Here is a 20,363-nt window from a genome sequence, read left to right on the forward strand (position 1 = left end):
TTCTCCTGTTTTTTACTAAAGCCGTAGAAGCTTCTCTTTCCACCACACTCACACCACAGACAAAATAATAGCTGAGAAAACATTTTAATTATTCTCAACCGCAACGTGGGCTTCTGAGTAGCAGCAAACAAGAAAGCTGTATAGACCGGGAGAGGGCAGCTAGAGGCTGCCTAGATCAAAGCCTGCAGAGATGGTTTAACCATTACTGCCTGGTCGGAAGCCAGAGCGCTGAAAAGATACATCATCCAAGCGTGGCTCTTTCACCTGGGAGAGACTGGGGGGGAACTGGCTGGATTCCATCTGATAAGTCTTCACTGCTCGAGCACCTCGAATATGGAGCTGCTAGGCTAAGGAAATTGTTTTAAGGAAAAGGTAGGTGTGTGAGTGTGTGCATGTGCGTGTCTCTCTCTCTCTCTGTGTGTGTGTGTGTGTGTGTGTGTGTGTGTGTGTATGCGCGCGCGCATGAGAGCGCACGAGCATTGGATGTAGTCGATAGTGAGCTGCATTTTCAAAAGGAAGATTAAAAACTAAAAGGATATATATTTTTTCCTAAAAATGCGGTGGGAAGCACACAGATCTGAGAACTAAGTTCTGGATATACTAGAAACCTGCCCTGTGGCACTCTCTGGGTAGCTCTTCCCTGATCTCCAATGCGCCTGGGAGAAATGGGAGAGAAATCTAATGGAATAATCTTGAAGAACAGAGGGGAACACCAGGCCCAAAAATGAAAGAGGAGGAAGCTAATCAAACAAGAGGTGCCCTGAGGAGGAAGGGAATACCGAAGTATCAAGTTAGTTGTATTCCTGAATAAAATATTGAGACGATATTAAAAATGAAAATAGGTTTTTTATCTCCCTCCAGTTTTTTCATCTTTATGGGTTTTTTTGCATTTACACAGATGTAATTTTTGTATTAACTACCGGGTGAAATGAAGAAAATGCCTACCAAGTGCTAGGAGAGACATGAGGAGGAGCGGGTAGGGAAGCCTGATTCTTTTCAGTTGGTCCCCAGGTCGCTCAAAAGTCATCCGCGACCACGCAGGAGGCCTGCGAGGACCCTTGTGGGGATTTGGCCACGAAACCACCAGGGGGCGCTGCATGCCGGGAGGGGCGGAGCTGCTTTAAATCGCAGCGCCGGGCGGTTTGGTGTCCCAGAGAACTCCACCACTTCTCACTTCCAGACTCCACCACCGACCCGGACCAGAAGCCAGGAGCCTCGCCCGCAGCCGCACAGGGAGCAGGGGTATCAGCGCTAACCTCCTGGCTGAGACTCCATCACCTTCGGGGAGCCCAAGCGCGCACTTTGCAAACTCCGCTTTCTGCACCTGCCACTGAGCCTCAGAAAAGAGCCATGGCCAACGCGGGGTTGCAGCTTCTGGGTTTCATCCTGGCTTCGCTGGGATGGATCGGCTCTATCGTCAGCACTGCCCTGCCCCAATGGAAGATTTACTCCTATGCTGGGGACAACATCGTGACTGCTCAGGCCATCTACGAGGGACTGTGGATGTCCTGCGTTTCGCAAAGCACCGGGCAGATACAGTGCAAAGTCTTCGACTCCTTGCTGAATCTGAATAGTGAGTGCACCCTCATCCTCCAATCCTCTCCACTCTCCCCAGCCCTCTCTATCCCCACTCCCCAGCCTCGGAGCCCTTGTCCTCTGTAGTAGCTTCATTCAGCCAGAGCTGCCCTGGGATTATAGGAGGCTAACCTCAAAGTTGGTCAAGGCTTCTCAGCATGTGTTCTGTTGGTCTGTTGTGAGAAAGCAGAGAGAACCGAGAACCAGAGCTTCAGGTCAAAGCCCTAGATTTGCCTCTAAGTCTCTCTGCTTGGCACCCTCTGCCCTTTTAGGTGTGATTTTTTTCCCCATCAAATTCCAATCAAGGTGGGGGAGATTGGGAGAATGAAGACCACTGTGTAACTTAGACTTTTGGGCTTATTCTGCACATTCATTCTAGGAGGGTTTGAACAAGAAAATGGCACACTTTATAGGTTTTCAAGCCTTGAGTGGATTTTTTTTTTTTTACTTGTTTCAAGACTTTTTCCAAGTCACAGTTAAGGTTTACTCTTTCGGTCTTTTGGGTTTCCTCCTTGAAGAACCACTTGAGATCCACCCCCACCCCCACTCCGCTCCCCCAAAGGCTTAGGATCTGCAGAAGAGTCAGCTTCTGCAGTACAAGTTTAGAATGAGACCGGGGGGGGGGGGGGGGGCTGGTGGCATCTGGGGAGTGGGTCACTAAAGAGAATGATTCTGAATAACCCCGGCGGCATGTCGAAGAAAGGTTATTCTCACGTTTTGCCTTCTGTAAAGGAATGTCTGTGCACTGATGGACTGCTCCTCATATGTAAAGTGAGAAAGGCATGTGTAGGCAGGGACATTTCTACTGATTCTAGAAAGACAGGTGATAAAATGTGTTCGCCTTCACTTTCGGCTAAAACTTTTTTCAGTGCTCTGTCAGAAAGCCACTCAACTCCTACAGGTCATTTCCTCTTCCTGGAGAAATCACATTGGATGTGTTCTGTGGGTCTGCCCTGCCCTTTAATTCACAGGACGAAGAGTTCCCTTAGCCTTTGCCTAAGGTATTCCACAGTCCTCTGGGAATGCTGCTGTGAACAGTGCTAGCACTGCCCCTGTCTTATGAGAGCGAAGCTCTTCATCTGTCCCAGCAGAAGCACTTCGATTTATAGTTATGAGACCTGCCACAGATCAGCTTGGCACTTTGAGTACCCGTAGAATGTAGTGAGCTGGCATGGTTTTGTCTCCACATCCAGACTCCTCTGTCAAACGTAATCTATATGTTTGGAAGGTGTGTGTTGTTTATTACCCTCCTGGGATATGCTCAGGCTGTTAGCCGTTGGGAAATGATGAATTTGCCCAGTGGAAAGAGAAATGCATTTAAGAAAATGGTGCCAGGCATTCCAGAACCATATTGCGGGCCTGGCAGGTGGGTTGTGCTATAGCAAGCTCCCTCTCAGAGCTTCCCTCTCAGTTTTATTCCTCTAATCCAAATTCCTTATTTTATCGGGTTTAATTTTCCCAAATGGCTGGCTAGAATAGTGGTCCGTGCAGCAAATATTCAGATCACCCCTACCCAGAATAATGCATTAAATTGTTGGTTGATTATAATTTATTCCCTTTAAATATAGTTATTATGTTTCCTAAAACTGTGATAAAAAGAATTGATTATCCTTCCATTGCTAAGAGTTTTCAAAAATTGCTTGTTTGTTGATTTGTTTTAATGAAGAACAGCTTCTTCTGTTCTGGTTAAAGCTGTCGTTTATTCAAGATGGAGTCTAGTAGGCTCTCTCCACAAACCAATTCCCAGGAGCGTGAGCCTTGACTCACACTTCTCTCCCAGGTGAGCAGTGATTCAGTAGGTGCCTTTGGACCAGACCCAGAAAACTTGTCTCTGTTTCTCCACCTGAGCTGTGGTGTTCACGCCTACCTGGTGAAGAGATATGGTTGGTGATTCACTGGCTGGTTTTGGTGTAGTTCTCTGACGCCTAGAGATGAAAAGGTTTATCTCTCTGTGTGTGCGTGGATGGGGGGAGGGGTCTCATGAGTTTTACCTCTTGTGAGATGTTTTGAGATGAGAAGCACAGCTCTGGGTTTCCTAATATTGTACCTGCGAGCTTTGCCAGCTAGCCCACTTCACCTAAGTACAAGATAGAAGAGTGTGTCAGTGTTTTGTAACCAGACCTTAAAGGCTACTTCTGTCATATCTGGTATCAGTTGTGAAAGACACACGACCTTTACACAACATGTACAGGGAGTGCACTCTAATCGTTCCCCATACAGAACCCCCATCCATAGCACAAAGAGGCCATATTGTATGGAGTTTTTGCCAAACAGTTTGTGAAAGGGTAACTGAATAATTTCCTGGAGAAACAACTGTCACAGTCAGAATTGTAGCCCACAATTGCCCAGCTCATTGCCACATTTCTGTTTGTGATAGATAATTGTCTAGAGTGATGATCCTTGTAGCTGAAATTCGAACATACAAAAGAGGGTCAGGCACAGTCGTAGTAGATATTTCTTTGTCTAATCTATATACCGTTCTTGGTTTTGATTCACTTCCCAACATTGTGGGAAGCCAGTTGCCTGCTCCACATCCTTAGCTAATTGCTTCTTCTTGCTTCACTTTGACAGCCAGCGCTGTGCAAAAGACAGGGCTTTCCTGGGAGGCTGCACGTTGGGAGGTGTGAAGGCAGAGAAGTAAGCATTTTTGTGGAATGCAGTTGTGAGGATTCAAGCACCAGACAAATGGGAGGTTATGCTAGACTCTCTTTAAGTCTCATCTAGCCCTGAACTGCCGTAAGTTGTTTATAAGCTACCCCAGCCTGTAGAACTTGCTCTGCATGAATCCACATGTGTGTAGGTGTGTTTAATGAGTATTGGTTGTTGTGAGGTTTCCCAGCACTCTTGCCATGAAGTCAAAGCTCAGCGGGGGGAGCAAAATCCCTGACTTGGACATCTGTACAGCACAGGCAAAGAGGAGGGTAACCACTCAGGCTTCGCCAGACTCCTTTCTGCTGCGAAATAGGGAACATCCAGAAGCACCATGGATGTGCCCAGTGGGACAAAAGTTAAACAAGAGCCAAAGTCTGAAATGGAAACGTGTGGAGCTCTTGCCCCAGTTTGTACTGTCCAGGGAGAGGTAATTGATCTCCGTGGACTATGGCAGATTCGCCATTTGTAACATAGGGCAGAGTGGGAGGAGGAGAGGAATGAATCAAAGGTCCACTGGCCTATTTAGCAAACCTGAGCTTGGCCCCATTCTCACTTGTTGGAATGCAGCAAAGGTCATTTGTAAGGCTCTAGCTTGTGACAACTTTGGTTGTTGCCAACTTTGGCGACTAGAGGAGAGAAGGCAAGCGGCATAGCACAGGCTTTCTAGACTGCAGTGATGATTGTCACAGGAAAGGTTATTCGAGGTGGACAGTGAGTGGGAGAGGTTGGGGATGAGGAGGAAAGGAAAGTGGAGAAGTGATGTAATTATATTTTAACAAAATACAGTGTCACAGACATGGTTAATACTCGGCGTAGATTGAATAATGAGGCGACATAAAAGTGAACGGTATGCTATTAAAAAGAGATAGCAAAACTGCTCAGGACACACCTCATGGTGGCGATCCCTCGTCCTCTGAGGCATCGTGGACTGCTGATTGGCCCTGAGGTGCCGAGTCACACTTAACCCACCAGCACATGTGCCTGCAAACTAGAAATGCAACGACGAAGGCACTTGTGAAACTTTTCACACGGGCTAAAGAGAACGCCTTCATAATTGAAAACTTCACAGCAGTGCTCCCTAATAGTCTGAATAAGCTCGTGTAGCTGTGAAAGAGAAAGGACCTTTCTGCTCTGGTCACACAGCGGGCAGTTATTTTATCCCCTGAGACTTATTAGCACATACTGTAATAAAGAGGGACTGTGTGAGGGCAGAAATACCATTAAAATCTGGCTTGCCCAGGATATACAGAATGGTCATGGCCCATAGTATGGGGCATGTACAGTGCCAGGTACTTATGGGGAGCCTCCTGCTTGGTGAGCCTGTCTTTAAAGTTTGGAGAGAAAAAGGAAATCCCCTGCCTGTCTATGCTTGTCTTTGCAAACTTTGATTAAAATAACTGTACTAGAAGTCTACTGTCTAACTCATTTCTTGTCTTATAAGAAGGGATCTTTGTAAGTATTTTTTTTTAATTATACTTTCATGTTGAGAGTGATGAGGACTCCTCAGGGGGTCTTTAAGCTGCAGATTTTCAATCTGGCTGAGCTTTATTAAAAGGCTGCCTTCCTGTTTACTGCTGGGTAACTTTCAGGAACCCTAATGTAACTTTTGCAGTATTTGCTAACTCCCTTCTCCACATGCAGCTTTATTTAGAATGTTATAAAACTGGCTACAAATGTAAAGAGAGAAGAAAGAAATGTAAGCGCTCCTGGGGGAGGTACAAGAATACGTGGATGTATTTCTGCTCTAAATATTGTTTTATAACACTCATGCTTTGCTATCAAGTTCTATGCTCTGCCTTCCTCACTCTGCTGAGAGAGAAAGCAAGAGAATCCCCATCGAAAGAGTTCATTGAAGACAGAACTTTATTTAAATGCTATCAAGTTAAGGGGAAAGTGCCATTTTTCCCCTCTGCAAGTATGTATTTCTAGCATTTTTGTAACCCAATTTCAGCCTAGGTTGATGTAACAAAACTTTAGCAACCCTGGTCCCTGAAAGGAGGTGTTTATCTCCTTTCAAAGATGTAGCTAAACACAATTGTGTGATTTTTTTTTTCTGTCACATTATTGCCAGTTTTGAGGAGCAAGCCACCTGTCTGGTCCAAGGTCACTGAGAACACATTGAATGACTTGGACACATGGTCAGGAAGTAGGAACAGTTCTTCAGTCTGATACCACTCCAGTGCAGCCATCTAACAGCTCAGAAGTAGATAATCCATGGCTCTGACTGGAATGGCTTCCACAAGACCTTCAGTGGAAAAAATTAAGCGAGTCCAGATGAAAGCTCTGGTTTAGAATGGATCTTTACCCAAAACTATGACAAAGAGTAGTTTCTTAGTCTGACCTGTAATCCAGAGTTACATGTGCCCAGCTAGTAAGTTTTCTTGCTTACAATCTTCCACCATTGTCTATGGTGTGCAGAAAAGCTTGCATTATTTTGTGTACTCCCTACACATGTCATTACGGTTAGACATTGTGCAATGTCTCCCTTTGATGCCAGTCTAATATAAGGCAGAAGATAATTCATAACTTAGTGGCTTCCAGGTGTAAATGGAAAATGTTGCTCGTCAAAACAACATTCTTATTCTGAACTGCTTTGCCATGGTTTAAATGGAAACAAGGCTCCCAGTCTCTAAGATTTTGTGCTTACAAAGTATATTGTCCATTGACTCCACATCTGTGTGTTAGACAAATGATACCATTCTATAAGGAAATGAAGCATTGTGGGGTTGTTAGCCAGCCTGCGACAGAATATCTGTCATTTCTCCTTAACTTTGCAAAAGTAGTTAATAAGAAAGGGGAGGCATGAAGCACAAATGCCTTCTTCATCATTTAAAGGTAAAACGTTTGTGAATAGTCGGTGATTGTCAGGAACATCCATAGGCTATACCTGGGTGCTTCTTTTTAAACCTGATTTATGAGTCTGGTGTTCATGGGGCTTCTGAAGAATGCCTTGTGCACATGCTCAGACCTGTGGCACTAGTGGCCTGTGTTGTGACTTCGTGAGTGGGTTGGAATGATTATATGAACTAAGTCTAATGGAAGCTGAATAACAAGGACAACATCCAGAGAGATCAAAGACACCAACAGAAGTCATTCATAGGGAGCTGATGAATGAATGGCAACAAAATAAAGGGAAGGTGTGGAAGACAGAAGAGGCTATACATGCTTGTGAAAGGCTACCATGTCATTAATGCTTTCTAATTACATTGTTTCTACACTAAGAGTAAACTCAGGTCACTCTGCCTTAGAATCCTCCAATGACTTCTCATTACATTTGGGATAGACTTTGAACTCCTGACTAATGTGTGTGTGTGTGTGTGTGTGTGTGTGTGTGTGTGTGTGTGTGTGTGAGTTTGGGTATGTGTGAATGTGTATGTACACACATTTATGTAATATATACATATATGTACATATACACATACATATATATGCCTTCTGCCAACCTTGTTAAACTTCAATTCGCTTCCTACCATTTGTCATTTATCTATAGAATAGCCAGTTGGCCCACTTTACTCAGAACCCGGGACCTTCTTAGGATGCTAGACTTTTACTTAAAATATGGAGCATCCTTGACAATCTGGCAGGAATGGTCACCCTCTCCTCCAGGCACATAGATCCTGTCATTGCCTGAAACATCTTCCCAAAATGCTTTCTACCTGAGCAAACTGTCAAATCTGTTTTGTAAGAGCATAATTATTTAGTTGTTGAATTTACTGAGAGAAACAGCGGCCCTCCATGTACTACTGATAACTCCGAAGGAAGTGCCCACCTTAGCTGGGCGTCCTCGAGACTTTCCTCTTTAAACCACAGCATGGTTTGTGACCCCAAGGAAAGTTTTCTAATGGTCACGTGAGCAGCTTCCCTTCCTAGTAAAGCCATGGGCCATGGAACATGGCTCTGATCCAGCAGTTCCTTCCCTACCCTGGAGCTCTGTGATCAGTGTGCAAGAGAGATGTGCATATGCTTGTTGCACATTTATGAGCAGATGAGTGTGGCAGAGGAGAGAGTGTACAGTTTAGTATTTTGATGAAAAAGTAAAAGTGGCTTCCAAATATCACTGAAATGATGTGAAAAGACATTTGATACTGCTTAGAAAGGCAGTGTGCTTCTGTCATATACACGTAATAGCAAGGATAGAAATGGCTGTAAGTTAAAATGTAGTGGCATTCCACACAGGTTTGTTTGGGGTGGGTGGGTGAGGGAACACCCTCATAGAAGCTGGGGGAGATATGGGGAAGGGGAAACCAGGAAAGGGGATGGCATTTGAAATGTAAATAAAAAATATCCAATAAAGAAAAACAAAAAACAAAAACAAAAGATTGGTAACTTAACTAGTCAATCTTGAGCATCGGAAGATTAATCCTGTGCGTGTACTAAACACTGTGCCGATCATCATCTTGTCAGTCCTGAAGACCAGAAAGGAGCAAACTGTTCCAACTCCCTGGATAGAAAAGTTGTCCCTCATATTTTACAAAATACAAATATAGTCCCTAAGAGAAGTAAGTCGTTTCCCTAAGATCTCATTCCTTGCAATGTTAATGTCTCCGTATAAAAACTTGCATTAAGGGGGCAAGACGTTCAGTTTAAACAGGAAATGATTTATAATTTAAACATCGTCTAAGCAGGGTGCGCGTGCGCGCACACACACACACACACACACACACACACACACACACACACACACACACACACACACACTATTGTTATACCATGATGCTGGCTTTCAGTTTTTGTTCTTTAGGAAACACATTGGCACTGTCTCTCAAATCTGATCCTGTCCCTGGTGATAATTTAACACAACAAAGATGCGAAAGAGGCCTTTAGAAAATTTGCAGAAACCCAAGAAATAAGAGTTGGGGTTATGGATGGGGATTTAGCTCAGTAGTAGAGCGCTTGCCTAGCAAGCGCAAGGTCCTGGGTTCGGTCCCCAGCTCTGAAAAAGAAAGAAAGAAAGAAGGAAAGAAAGAAAGAAAGAGAAAGAAGAAAAGAAAGAAAGAAAGAAAGAAAGAAAAAAAGAAAAAAAGAAAAAAAGAGTTGGGGTTATCCCCAACTTTATGCACCATGATGCTTTTGTGGTTTTAAAACCTCGTGTTATCATCTTCTATGAATCTATTGCCATGCTCCAAGTTGCCTTCTTAAATTTTGCCCTAGCATCAATGTTCTAGAAGTTGTACCCGTCCCCCAGCCAACCTCTTTTAACTAGGGATAAAATATTGCTTATCTAGCCATGATCATCTCTGAAAAAGTCACTTGCTTATTTCTAGTAACTTGTTCTTTCTGAAGCCTAAAGACTGTAGTCTAAAACTGGCGACTGGTAATGAATATGTATTTTAAGTCATCGAATTACAAATAACGAACATTAATATGTATGACTTCAGAATCCAAGTACCCAGTGATAATGATTACATATTCAATTCACTGATACCTATTTAACTGATACATTAATAACTTTCCGGCTGATTTTGGATTTCATAACCACAGTACCAGCCATCCTCCACTCTCTGTATCTTCCTAGCAACCATCCCAGTGGCAAGACCAGAAATGTCACTAGAGTCCGTTTTCCTTTGGACACCTTGTTCACTTTGATCCCTCTCCAAAAATACTAAAATGTATTTCATCTCCCATCACTCTCCTCTGACACTCTAGACATGGTTTTTACATGTCTTAAATGTTTCCCACCAGGTACTTTGCAGGCAACCAGAGCCTTGATGGTAATTGGCATCCTGCTGGGGCTGATCGCAATCTTTGTGTCCACCATTGGCATGAAGTGCATGAGGTGCTTAGAAGATGATGAAGTGCAAAAGATGTGGATGGCTGTCATCGGGGGCATAATATTTGTAATTTCAGGTAAGAGAGGCTCCTCCTTCTCCCTTGTCTGCTTTTCTCAAGTGTGGTTTGAAATCTAGCTTTCTGATTTTTAGTTTCTTTGGTTTGTATTTGAATCACCGAATCTGAAAATTTCTCAAGTATTTTAATATCTGAAGACATGAGCCTTACAGTCAGTTGGCTTTCGTCTTCTCAGTTAGAACCAATGGAAATTAGACCTCTGTACACTTCTGTCAAGGACAACCATGAAGGATTCAGGTGCCTACTAGATTCTTGGCCCAGTCTATTCAGACTAAGAAAGATTTTTTTTTATACTTTGCAAAAGAGTCTGGATCAATTTGATGTGATTCAGAAAATGCTATTTGGTTGTAATGGTGCCTGGCTGTGATCCTAGCATAAGAAAGGTGAAGACAGGGAATGTAGAGTTCAAGGCCAGCCTCAAGAAAATATACATAACATGTGGATGTTATTGGTTTGGGATTGGAGCTAGTGGAGAAAGCTGGGGGGAGGTAACATTGTAGATGGACAGAGTAATTTCACAATAAACACTATGTACCCATGGACCAGAGAAAAGGTACGTCAGTGGGGTACTGATGGGATATTAACAAGGTAGGATGTAAAGTCAGCTGAGCTAAGGAAGAAAACAGTACAGAAGGATTGGAAAGCTTCAGACGAAATAAGCCAGGTGTCGCGCAGAAAACACATATTACAAAAATGGCATCAAAGGCTATAGTCTCTTACAACACCCATCCCTGTGCTTTCCATAAGTGCTGTAGACATACATGTGTCCCAGTTCAAGCTGGGATGGTTTCAGAAATCTAGGTGACCGGTTCAAGAGCACGTGCATGATCAATTTGCACGGTCAACCTGGATGATCTTACATACTGTCAAGTACTATAAAAGAAGTTATTTGTTTTCTTTTTAAATTTGTTTCAGATTTGACAGTTTTCCACGCATTTTTTATATAAATTATATATAATTGCTCGGATACTGTTTTTCTGGTAATAACACTTTACATCCACTCTCTGGCATTTTTTATTGTTTTTTTGGGGGGAGGTAGTTTTAAGATAGGGTTTCTCTGTATAGCTCTGGATGTCCTAGAACTCAGTCTGTATTCCAGGCTTGCTTTGAACTTACACAGAACAGCTCGTCTCTGTCTCCCAAGTGCTGGGATTAAAAGTGTGGGGCACCACTGCCTGCCTTCTTTCTAGCATTACTTAGTCACCATATTGTACAAGAAAGCTCTTGATCTTAATCTTACATTCTCCTTGAAAGTTTGAATCTTTGGACAAACATCTCTTTGGATAAAAATAAACGTTATAATTTAGGCATCAGAGAGATGTTGACTGAGTGATGACGACCAACTCATTTCCTTTCATTTATTGAATACAAAAATACCATGCGCGATTGAGTTCGGCTACATAAGTCAACCCAGAGTGTCACCTCAGCAGATGATCCCAGTAGTAAGGATTGCCTTAGACCCGGGGAAAGAGGAATCTGAATGCTCTGCGCCCTATGCTAGTTAGCCAGCTCTGGTTTTGCTGCTAGAGAGGAAAGTAAAATCTGATTTTGAGTTTGTCAAGAAGAATGTAGGAAGATTTTCATCTTACATTTGGTAAGCAGTTCTCTGCTGATATAAACATTTATTTTTTTTCAAAAGTAGTTTCATACACTAAACTACAGTCCTGCAAACCACTGGCCAAGATTTTGAATAAGATGGATCTATCCGGCTCCTTCTGAGTAACAGTTTTTGTGCCAGTGGCCTTGGACTATAAATAAATAAGATGTCATAAACAGTATAATCTAGGCCCAACTTCAGTCTAATGTCTTTGTAACTCCTTGCAGAATGGTTGGCATAAATCATATCTAAGTCAAATTGATTTCCATAATAATAAAATAAAATGTCAGCACTGTTGATGAGATTCAATTCTTATAGAATACAATTAGGTTTAATAGTCCTTGTTTTTGTGCTTAGTTTTCCTCAGTGATTAATGGTCTTGCTTTGAATTTCTGCAGGTCTGGCGACATTAGTGGCCACAGCATGGTATGGAAATAGAATTGTTCAAGAATTCTATGACCCCATGACCCCTGTCAATGCCAGGTAATTCTAGTCATGCATAAAATAGTTCATTCTCTGAAAAAAACCAATCCTTTCTGTGTTCTGCAGACTCCTGCCAGTGCCTTAGTTTCTCAGAATTGCTTTCAAGAATTGTATGGAAATTTATGTCAAACTTGCAAACAATTTAAATGACCTGTGACTCATGTTAAAATGAATTGGATAATTGCTTTAACAGCTAGGACCGATGACAAAATGCACTTCAAAGGAGAAATGTTCTAAGCTGGATGCTAGCCAGCAATATATCACAGCTTTTATTTATTCCCCAATATGAACAAAAACGCTAACGCGTTGGCCATGTTCTTCCTGAACTGTATTCTGATGTTTCTATATCTAATACCTGTGATTGTTCCAAACTAATATACAGATTCAGGACTTATGGGAAAAAACCTGTACCACCATAGTGGTCAAGAACAATGCTTCATTCCCCGTAATTTCCACATGAAGCCAGAATATATTTTTCTAGTACACTTAAAAGCCACTTTAAAATTTTGGGTTCCATTACAGCTCTGAAATGGACTTGACAAAGGTCACCTTTCTTAACAGTTCAAGTTTTACAAGTTCAGGACCTGAGTAACAATGTTCTTTGACCAGCGACAAGACTTACTGTCTCACTGTCTTCCCATCTTTAAAGCTTAATAACTACATTCAATGCTAGAATGTGAGGACATAATTACTGTTTGTGAGTGCCAGGGTGAGTGAATGGAAGAAGTTGCAGTGTTTGCAGAGGTAAGTGCGTGCCTTTTTGTACAGTCACCCACATACGGAACACAGGCTGAGGTGGTTGTTGGAGTCTAGCCCAACCTGTATGATGTGTGATGTAGGAACAAAAACTGCTGGAGGTCAGTGGGCCACATTTGCACCAGAGTAATAATATTAGGAGTGCACGAGGAAGCATTTTATAAATTGCTGGGCTCCGTGCCCTTGTCATCACAGGATGGCACATTGCCCTGAACACCCTCCAGGGAAGCGAGAGGGACATTCTGCTTCCAAGAGAGGAAAACCATGGCTGACAGGGAAAACTACCGGTCCAGAACTGCAGCCGCTGAGCCTAATCTGGACTCCAGCCCTGGGACTTCTACAGCTGTTTTCTCTGTTTGATGTCCAAAGTCAGCCGCACACACCTTATCCCAGGATTGCAGGAATCAGCCGTGTGATATTCAGACGTCTTTCTTTCAAAATATACATTTTATATTTTATTTTCACTAGGTTCCTGGATCGGTGAGCATTTTTGTTACAGAAATGAGTCCTATTTGAGGGTAGCTGACTTTGTAAGCAGTGGCCTAGGACTCTGGCCTAGTCCTCATTTCTCAAGCGTCTAAGCATCCTTTCCAAGCCTCCTTAGCTTGGGAAGGTCTTTGGAAATATTTGTGTAATTAAACTAGTATATTGCATGCCCTATTGCTTATGTGCTGTTACAAACTATCAATAATTACGATGTAACCATTATCTTATGTATGTGTTCATGAACAGCTGGAGCTACTGAAGGATCATGGGGTTATTTTTAAATATATTTATTTGATATTGATGGGTTTTTTTTCCTCTTGCCAATGGTCCTCATAGCAGCCTGTTGCTGTCTTTTCTTTCAGGTATGAATTTGGCCAGGCTCTCTTTACTGGCTGGGCTGCTGCCTCCCTCTGCCTCCTGGGAGGTGCCCTACTTTCCTGCTCCTGTCCCCGGAAAACAACCTCTTACCCAACACCACGGCCTTATCCCAAGCCAACACCTTCTAGTGGGAAAGACTACGTGTGACAGCGGCGAAGGAAGAGATCCTCCTGGAGCGAATACAAAATGGACATTGAGACTAGCATTGACATTAAGGCCTCAAACTGTTGACTATGGTTATCTAAACTGTGGTAGAACAAAAGCAAGCATATTTTTATACGTCCCCATGGCTATGAGGGTCTTGGCTGTGCCTTACCATCTTTCCTGAGTACAGGAGGGAAGCCTTTTGCCTTTGAACTGCTGCTTGCCACTGAGTGATGACACTCAAATGGGCGAAGGGTGCTCCTTAAGTGTGTATAGATATGTACATATACATATTTTCTATTAAAAATAGACAGCTAGCAATCTCTTATTCTCCCCATATTGTACCAGCATACTTTAAATGACTATAAAATATATACAATTCCACATTGATTAAATAAGCTTTCTGGTGTATTTTTCTTTTCTCTATGAACATAAGTGATCAGTCAAATATTACCCCTTCGATCAGCATTTAGTATCTTTGCCATAAGACCAGACTTCCTTACGAACTCAGACTATGTTCTTTTTTTTTTTTCCATTATGTCTTCTTTACATCAAAATATTTGTTCTCCATGTTTTCTTTTACTCTAACAGCTGCTTTTTCAGATTGTTATTCTGAGGCTTGATTCTAACTCCTGAATCTAATAATGAACTTTGAGCCCATATGTTAAAACTTAAAACCAGTAAGAATCTCATACTGTGTTTCTGAGCTGTGGGGGCCAATGTTCCAGAGAGATGATGTTTCTCCACTGACCTTTCCCACACGGTCCCTGCACTTTGGTCTGCAGCTGGCTTGTTTGCTTTAAAAATATTTGTTTCCCTGAGTGGCTAAGCTGCTAACCCTGTGGTTGAAACAGTTTTATTGACTGCATTTTTCAGGTACTAATTTTCCATTCCAGATCCTGCAAACTGCAGCTCTCCTCTTCCCTCCTCAGCTATCTTGTTTTCCCACGTATAATTATCCTACAGTTTAGTTCTTTGCAGATAGGTGTGGTCCATTTATCTACACAAACTGCTAGACTTGCCAGAGTGATAATCTAGTGACAAATATTCTCTCTGTAGCCGTGGACAATTTACAATCCTTATACCTCGTTTTCCCATCTGTCAAATTGGGATAATTACACTTAAACAGCTGGTAGAGGTAATGCGAGTATTAATTAGTTGATATGACTCTCATTCTTTGAACATGAAATATGCCTAAGTAGTGTTTTTCCTTGCTCAATTAGCAGTTCTGAAGTCACTGAATAAAATCTACACACATGCCTCCAATGCCGTTCTGTATCTCTCTTTGTCATGAGTTCATTTCCTCCCATCTAGCTGTGCATGGCCTGTCATTGGTGCTGTTTCATTTTGATCATTCTCATCTGTAGCAAAGGCCCTTCAGCAGAGCAAGGTGTTGTAATACAAAGGGTGTTGCCATTGCCATGGGTAGACCTGGATTTGCATCTTGGTGCTATCACTTAATTACTGAGGTTGGGCAGAGGCCCTCGATTGCCCTAAATGTATTGCTCCATCTAGACAACGGGTTCATTAACTTCTGCCATGCCTATGTCGCATGAGTCAAGAGGGACGCAGGCAAACATGGTTTTATGTTGGAAAACAACATGTCACTCTATAAATTAAGGAATTTAAGTTAATGGGTTTTGTCTTTATTTTTCAAACAATAGGAAAGAGAAACATGTTAAATAGTTTCTTTCCTTAAGAACTCTCAAATGAGGAGTTCCAAAGCTTACTAAGTTAAACTGATCTTAAGTCTTTAAGGCTTTCGGTTGTGAGTCAGTGTTTCAGCCTATGGTCCACGCTGGCCAAGAACTCCTGTGCCACACAAACATCCTTCTGCCTCAGCCTCACAACTGTTATGATGACAGGAATGAGCCCCATCCCACTGTTACACCCTAGTTTCAGAAGTTTGGCCTGGTACTTCTATTGCTAAGCAAATGCAATGGCGGAAAGTGACAGTGTATGGATACTCTAAAAGCATAAAGCGTGCTCTTTGTGAAGTGATACTTTCAAAGTCTAATGGAAGCTGGCAGTTCTAGGAGAGGTTAAGAATTATAACTTATGGTAAAACCACATGGATGAAGTTATAGAAAGAATGAAGTCTTATGTGAATTTGTACTATGTAAGTTTGACTGTATTTAGATGTGTAAAGTAATCATGCAAAGATCTTTTGCCACAATTACTGTGCCTAATGTGTAATGTAAACACATAGAAATAACACTTGCTAAACTACACAAAATTCTATATTCCAAAATAATCCCATAGAAGTCTTATGTCAGAACTTACCTAGATTTGATATTTTTATACCCTAATACCAAACCTGGAAACAGATCAATTGATATTTGGGGGCTGAGGTGGGAATTTGTATAAGTACTACTCTTTTTCAATAAATTGTTGGTTTTTTTTAATTAAAACGAATAGCGTCATGGCTTGTTTTTCCAATCATAAAGTTCAAGGCTGTTAATGTGTGCAAGAGAGGAAAACATGAGATAGGATCCTGGGAAATCGGGGTTCCCTCTCAGGTGTCTCAGTCTTCACTAGTAAAATAATCTAGAAACAGACCTGGAAGAGCATTGTGTTTGTTTATTTGTTTGTTTGTGAGAAAAACAATTAGCCAGATAAGCTGCAAATCTTTACAGTTGTCAGGAAGAAAGAGGTGGAAAAGAAGAAGTCCTAAGCCTTTAAGGAAGCAGACAGGATAAGTCAATGGTGGAGATCGGCAAGGAGTCATGTGACAGAGTAGCAGCTGTACCTCGGAAGAAGATAGAGGCTTCAGAGAAAGACCGACAAATTCCAGTGTCCTAGAATAAGTCAGAAAAGTGGGCAGACCACACAAGTGCTATATGATGGGGCCCCTGCAAGCTACTACATAAGATAGGAGTTGCTGAGGTAAGTCCAAGAGCTCATTGAAGGGATAATTACTCCTTCCATCTCTATTGCATGCTTTTAGGTGAATCATCTTTCCTGAGGGGTGGTCCCATGAACAAGGTGACTGCTAGTCCCAATTGGATTAACTTTGAAGGGAGGAGACAAGAATATGTAATGTTCTAGACTTTGAAGCAGATCAGAATGCCATGTCTCCACCCCAGGCCAGAAATAGATTCTGGTCTTTTGAACAGGAAGAAACAACTTTCCCTTAATGGACCTCCAGAAAGCTATGATTACCATCCTTAATGGCCTCTAAGACTATAGCTTTCTCTATTCAAAACTCAAGACCCTAAAAGCATTTAAGTTATGAGTAGGTTAAAATTCAGTTCCAAAGCTGTTCACCAGGATGAACTAGCATCTGGGCTGTAGTTTCAGTCACACCCTCACATGTAGCCTCCATAAAGAACTCATTTCAGAGAAGAGAGATAAGAGAAAGCACATCTTAACGTGCTGACATCCCTGACCTGAAGCCCATACACGGTAGAGGTCATTTCCACCTTCTGACAAGGACAAGGAACCAACTGCTTCTTGTAGTGCCTCTCCCCTAAACTACCTGACCTGTTTCTATCTCTCGCACTCACCAGTATCACACTCACCTGACCTACCTTTTATATATTTATGTTGCTGTACTCAGAAATCTATATATCATTCCCAGATGGGGCTTCTTTCTAGGATGATGATATAAATGCCTGGAGATTGTACTTAATTCTTTCTTTTCACCCATAGAAAGGCATGCAATGATGAATGAAGAATAAAAAACATAGTGTGAGAATCTTATTATTTATTTATTTATTTATTTATTTGATAAATATCATGAAAGCTACCTCTTAGGAATGCAAGTGATAAAATTGTTCTCTTGTTATCTTAAAGTATCTGTGGATGACAATAGCTTCATGGTCTCTCCCTGGGTAATTTTTATATGAATATTATCAAAGGTATACGTAGATGTTTCAATCTACTGGGCAGTCTCTGGTGGTCCATGATGGGGAATGGATAAAAACCTTTGCCTATCAGTTTAAACTCCCCTTGAAGAAGTGCAGCAGCATCAATTTCTTGCTTGCACTGAATTTAAGTTCCAAAAGGTGAGGTCCAGGTTAATGAACTTTGACGAAATGAAATACCAAGAACTTGAGGGAAAAAGAAAAAAACAGGTTGCAAATCACCCCTATAGATTCTTACCTCCAGGAGCCCATTCTACGTCTGGGGGTTTTTGGATTTCACAACTAATCCTTTCCCTCCCCTAATTAATTTAGCATTCCAGCATACTCCCACATCCAGCGGGAAACTCCCATGTTGCTTGGCTCGCTGCTAGTATCCTATTATGATCTCATTATGGACTTCACCTCCATTTCTAGTTGCATGTGAAAGATTTCTCTTATCCCATCCTTCTCAACCTCAATTACACATGACCATTTAATTTTTTTTTTTATATTTAGCTGATTAGAAACTCCGAGAGAAGGCATTCTAGGACTCCTTGGTTACATGGGAATAACACGGTGCGGTCAAACCTCATACTGTGGCATTCTATACGTCTCACTTCCAATAACAGTCCCCAAGGAAGCTGATAATGGTAATCAGAAACTAAATATAGATTCAGCAAATTAATATTTACAGTATCCCTACTGTGGGGCCAGGAAGCCTAGAGAACATCGTCTTAAATAAATTAGACATAGTCTTAAGCCTGAGCAGCATCAAAGGTGCCTAGTAAGACCTGAGCTACACAGGTAGCTCTCATTGCACTCCTAGTTGTCATAGGAGTGTGGAAGTTCCCCACCCACTGTTCCTTAGGGTCCCACAGTGACTCTTTACAATAAAAGCCACTTAGAGTCACCTGAGACCTTTTGTAACTTTCTAATTTCTAATACTGATTTGATTCTTCAAATCAGAAGCCCAGAAGCTCTCAGGAAGGAGTCCTATTTGAACCAGCCTGGACATTTCCACATAACAGATGCCATGTGACGACCGACTGCTCAGTATCTTAAGTCCAATCTAGTCCAGTGTTCTGTGTAAACACACATGTAGGAACTTGGTAGTTTGCACTCCTACCTCTCATTCTTTCTCTAAGGTCACCTTTTAATTTTCTTGTGTTGGGCTTTGCTCGTGTTTGATGTAGGAGATTAAAGGATTAAAGGCCCACAGAAAAATTTGCTTCATTTCTTTAAACATAGCCTCCTTCCTTGCTGGTCTCCATTGTTTTAAATTTATACCCACAATCACTCATGCAAAGCAAATACTATATTGAAGATCAACTTTCTATTTAACAACAATATGTACTTGAATATGAGTACACATGGAGCCTGGGTTATTCTTATTTTATGAAGTTTTTTTCAAGGAAACCCTTAAACATTAGCCTTGCTTCAATTTTTTAAGTGAATAGCATTTCTATTGTTTTAATTTACGTATTTCATCATTTTTGTGAGTATTGCCTTAATCTTCTCTACTCAAAAAAGAAAGAGAAAACACACACACACACATATATACATACATACATACATACATACATACATACATACATACACACATACACACAGAGACACAGACACACACATTCATTGGTGAAAAGTTGATGTTTGAAAACTATCACTTCTTTTTATGATCTGACATACATTACTCCAAGAAATACAGGGAAGAGGGGTATCTCTGAGTTCAATGGTGTCTTTTTCTCTTGCCTCACATGGCCTTTAACTCAGGGTTATGGTGCCAGATGCTCACTGTGACACGAGTCCACTGAGTCTGTGGGCTCAAAGACTTTTGTCTCTGAATCCAAAGAAATAAATAGTCAAGCCATAGAGGTTGAATTTCAGAAAGGATTACAGATTTATAGGTGGCAACCTAAGAAGGAATGAAAAGGCAGAGAGAGACTTTGTGTACAGATACAGTTCCTGGGAAATGGTATGTGGCTGAGCTGGTAATCTGGGGGCTAGAAGTAGGGTCTGGCATGGGGAAGTGGTTTTCCAGTTGGAGTACCCATGAGGTTTACAGTTGGCACACCACATCCTCATGAACAGCCTCCAGCCAGGGTGTTTATTTAGAAGAAGAGATAAGAAGGAACCATGAACCAGGACTTTCTTCTGTCAATCCTGCTGCACAGGGTTTCCTGACCTGTCTGACTAGTTTCTGTCTCACACTCTCATCACAAGGACCCCCTCCTCCTTCATGGTGCTTGTCAATGATTTTTCCTGTTTTCATTATCAATTAGTACCCACAACTGACCTCAGACTAACTGAGATCCACCTACCTCTGTCCCCAGAGTGCTGAGGATAAAGGTACCCTCCTGACCACCACACCTGGTTTATGACCAGGCTTTTAAAACTTACTATTTTTGTTTGTTTGTTTGTTTGTTTTGGGGAGTTTATACCATGGTTCATGCATGAAAGTGAAAAAATACTATATAAGTCAGGGTTCTATAGAGTCACAGAACTCATGGAATATCTCTATACATTAACGGAATTTATTGAAATAACTTACAATCTCCAGTCCAACTAACTCAACATTTGGCAGCTGTGAATGGGAAGTCCAA

At 41.8% G+C, this 20,363-nt stretch overlaps 1 protein-coding gene across 1 annotated transcript; it reads left to right on the forward strand.

Moving 5' to 3' along the window:
- Window positions 1–1,171: 1,171 nt before the first annotated feature.
- Cldn1 (claudin 1) lies at window positions 1,172–16,329 on the forward strand. Its single transcript, NM_031699.3, has 4 exons — window positions 1,172–1,573; window positions 9,910–10,074; window positions 12,070–12,154; window positions 13,759–16,329. The coding sequence occupies exons 1-4, from the start codon at window positions 1,351–1,353 to the stop codon at window positions 13,919–13,921; spliced, it is 636 nt and encodes a 211-aa protein (NP_113887.3). The 5' UTR covers window positions 1,172–1,350; the 3' UTR covers window positions 13,922–16,329.
- The last annotated feature ends 4,034 nt before the right edge of the window (window positions 16,330–20,363 follow it).

Source organism: Rattus norvegicus, chromosome 11, assembly GCF_036323735.1.
Source record: "Rattus norvegicus strain BN/NHsdMcwi chromosome 11, GRCr8, whole genome shotgun sequence".
Taxonomy (NCBI): domain Eukaryota; kingdom Metazoa; phylum Chordata; class Mammalia; order Rodentia; family Muridae; genus Rattus; species Rattus norvegicus.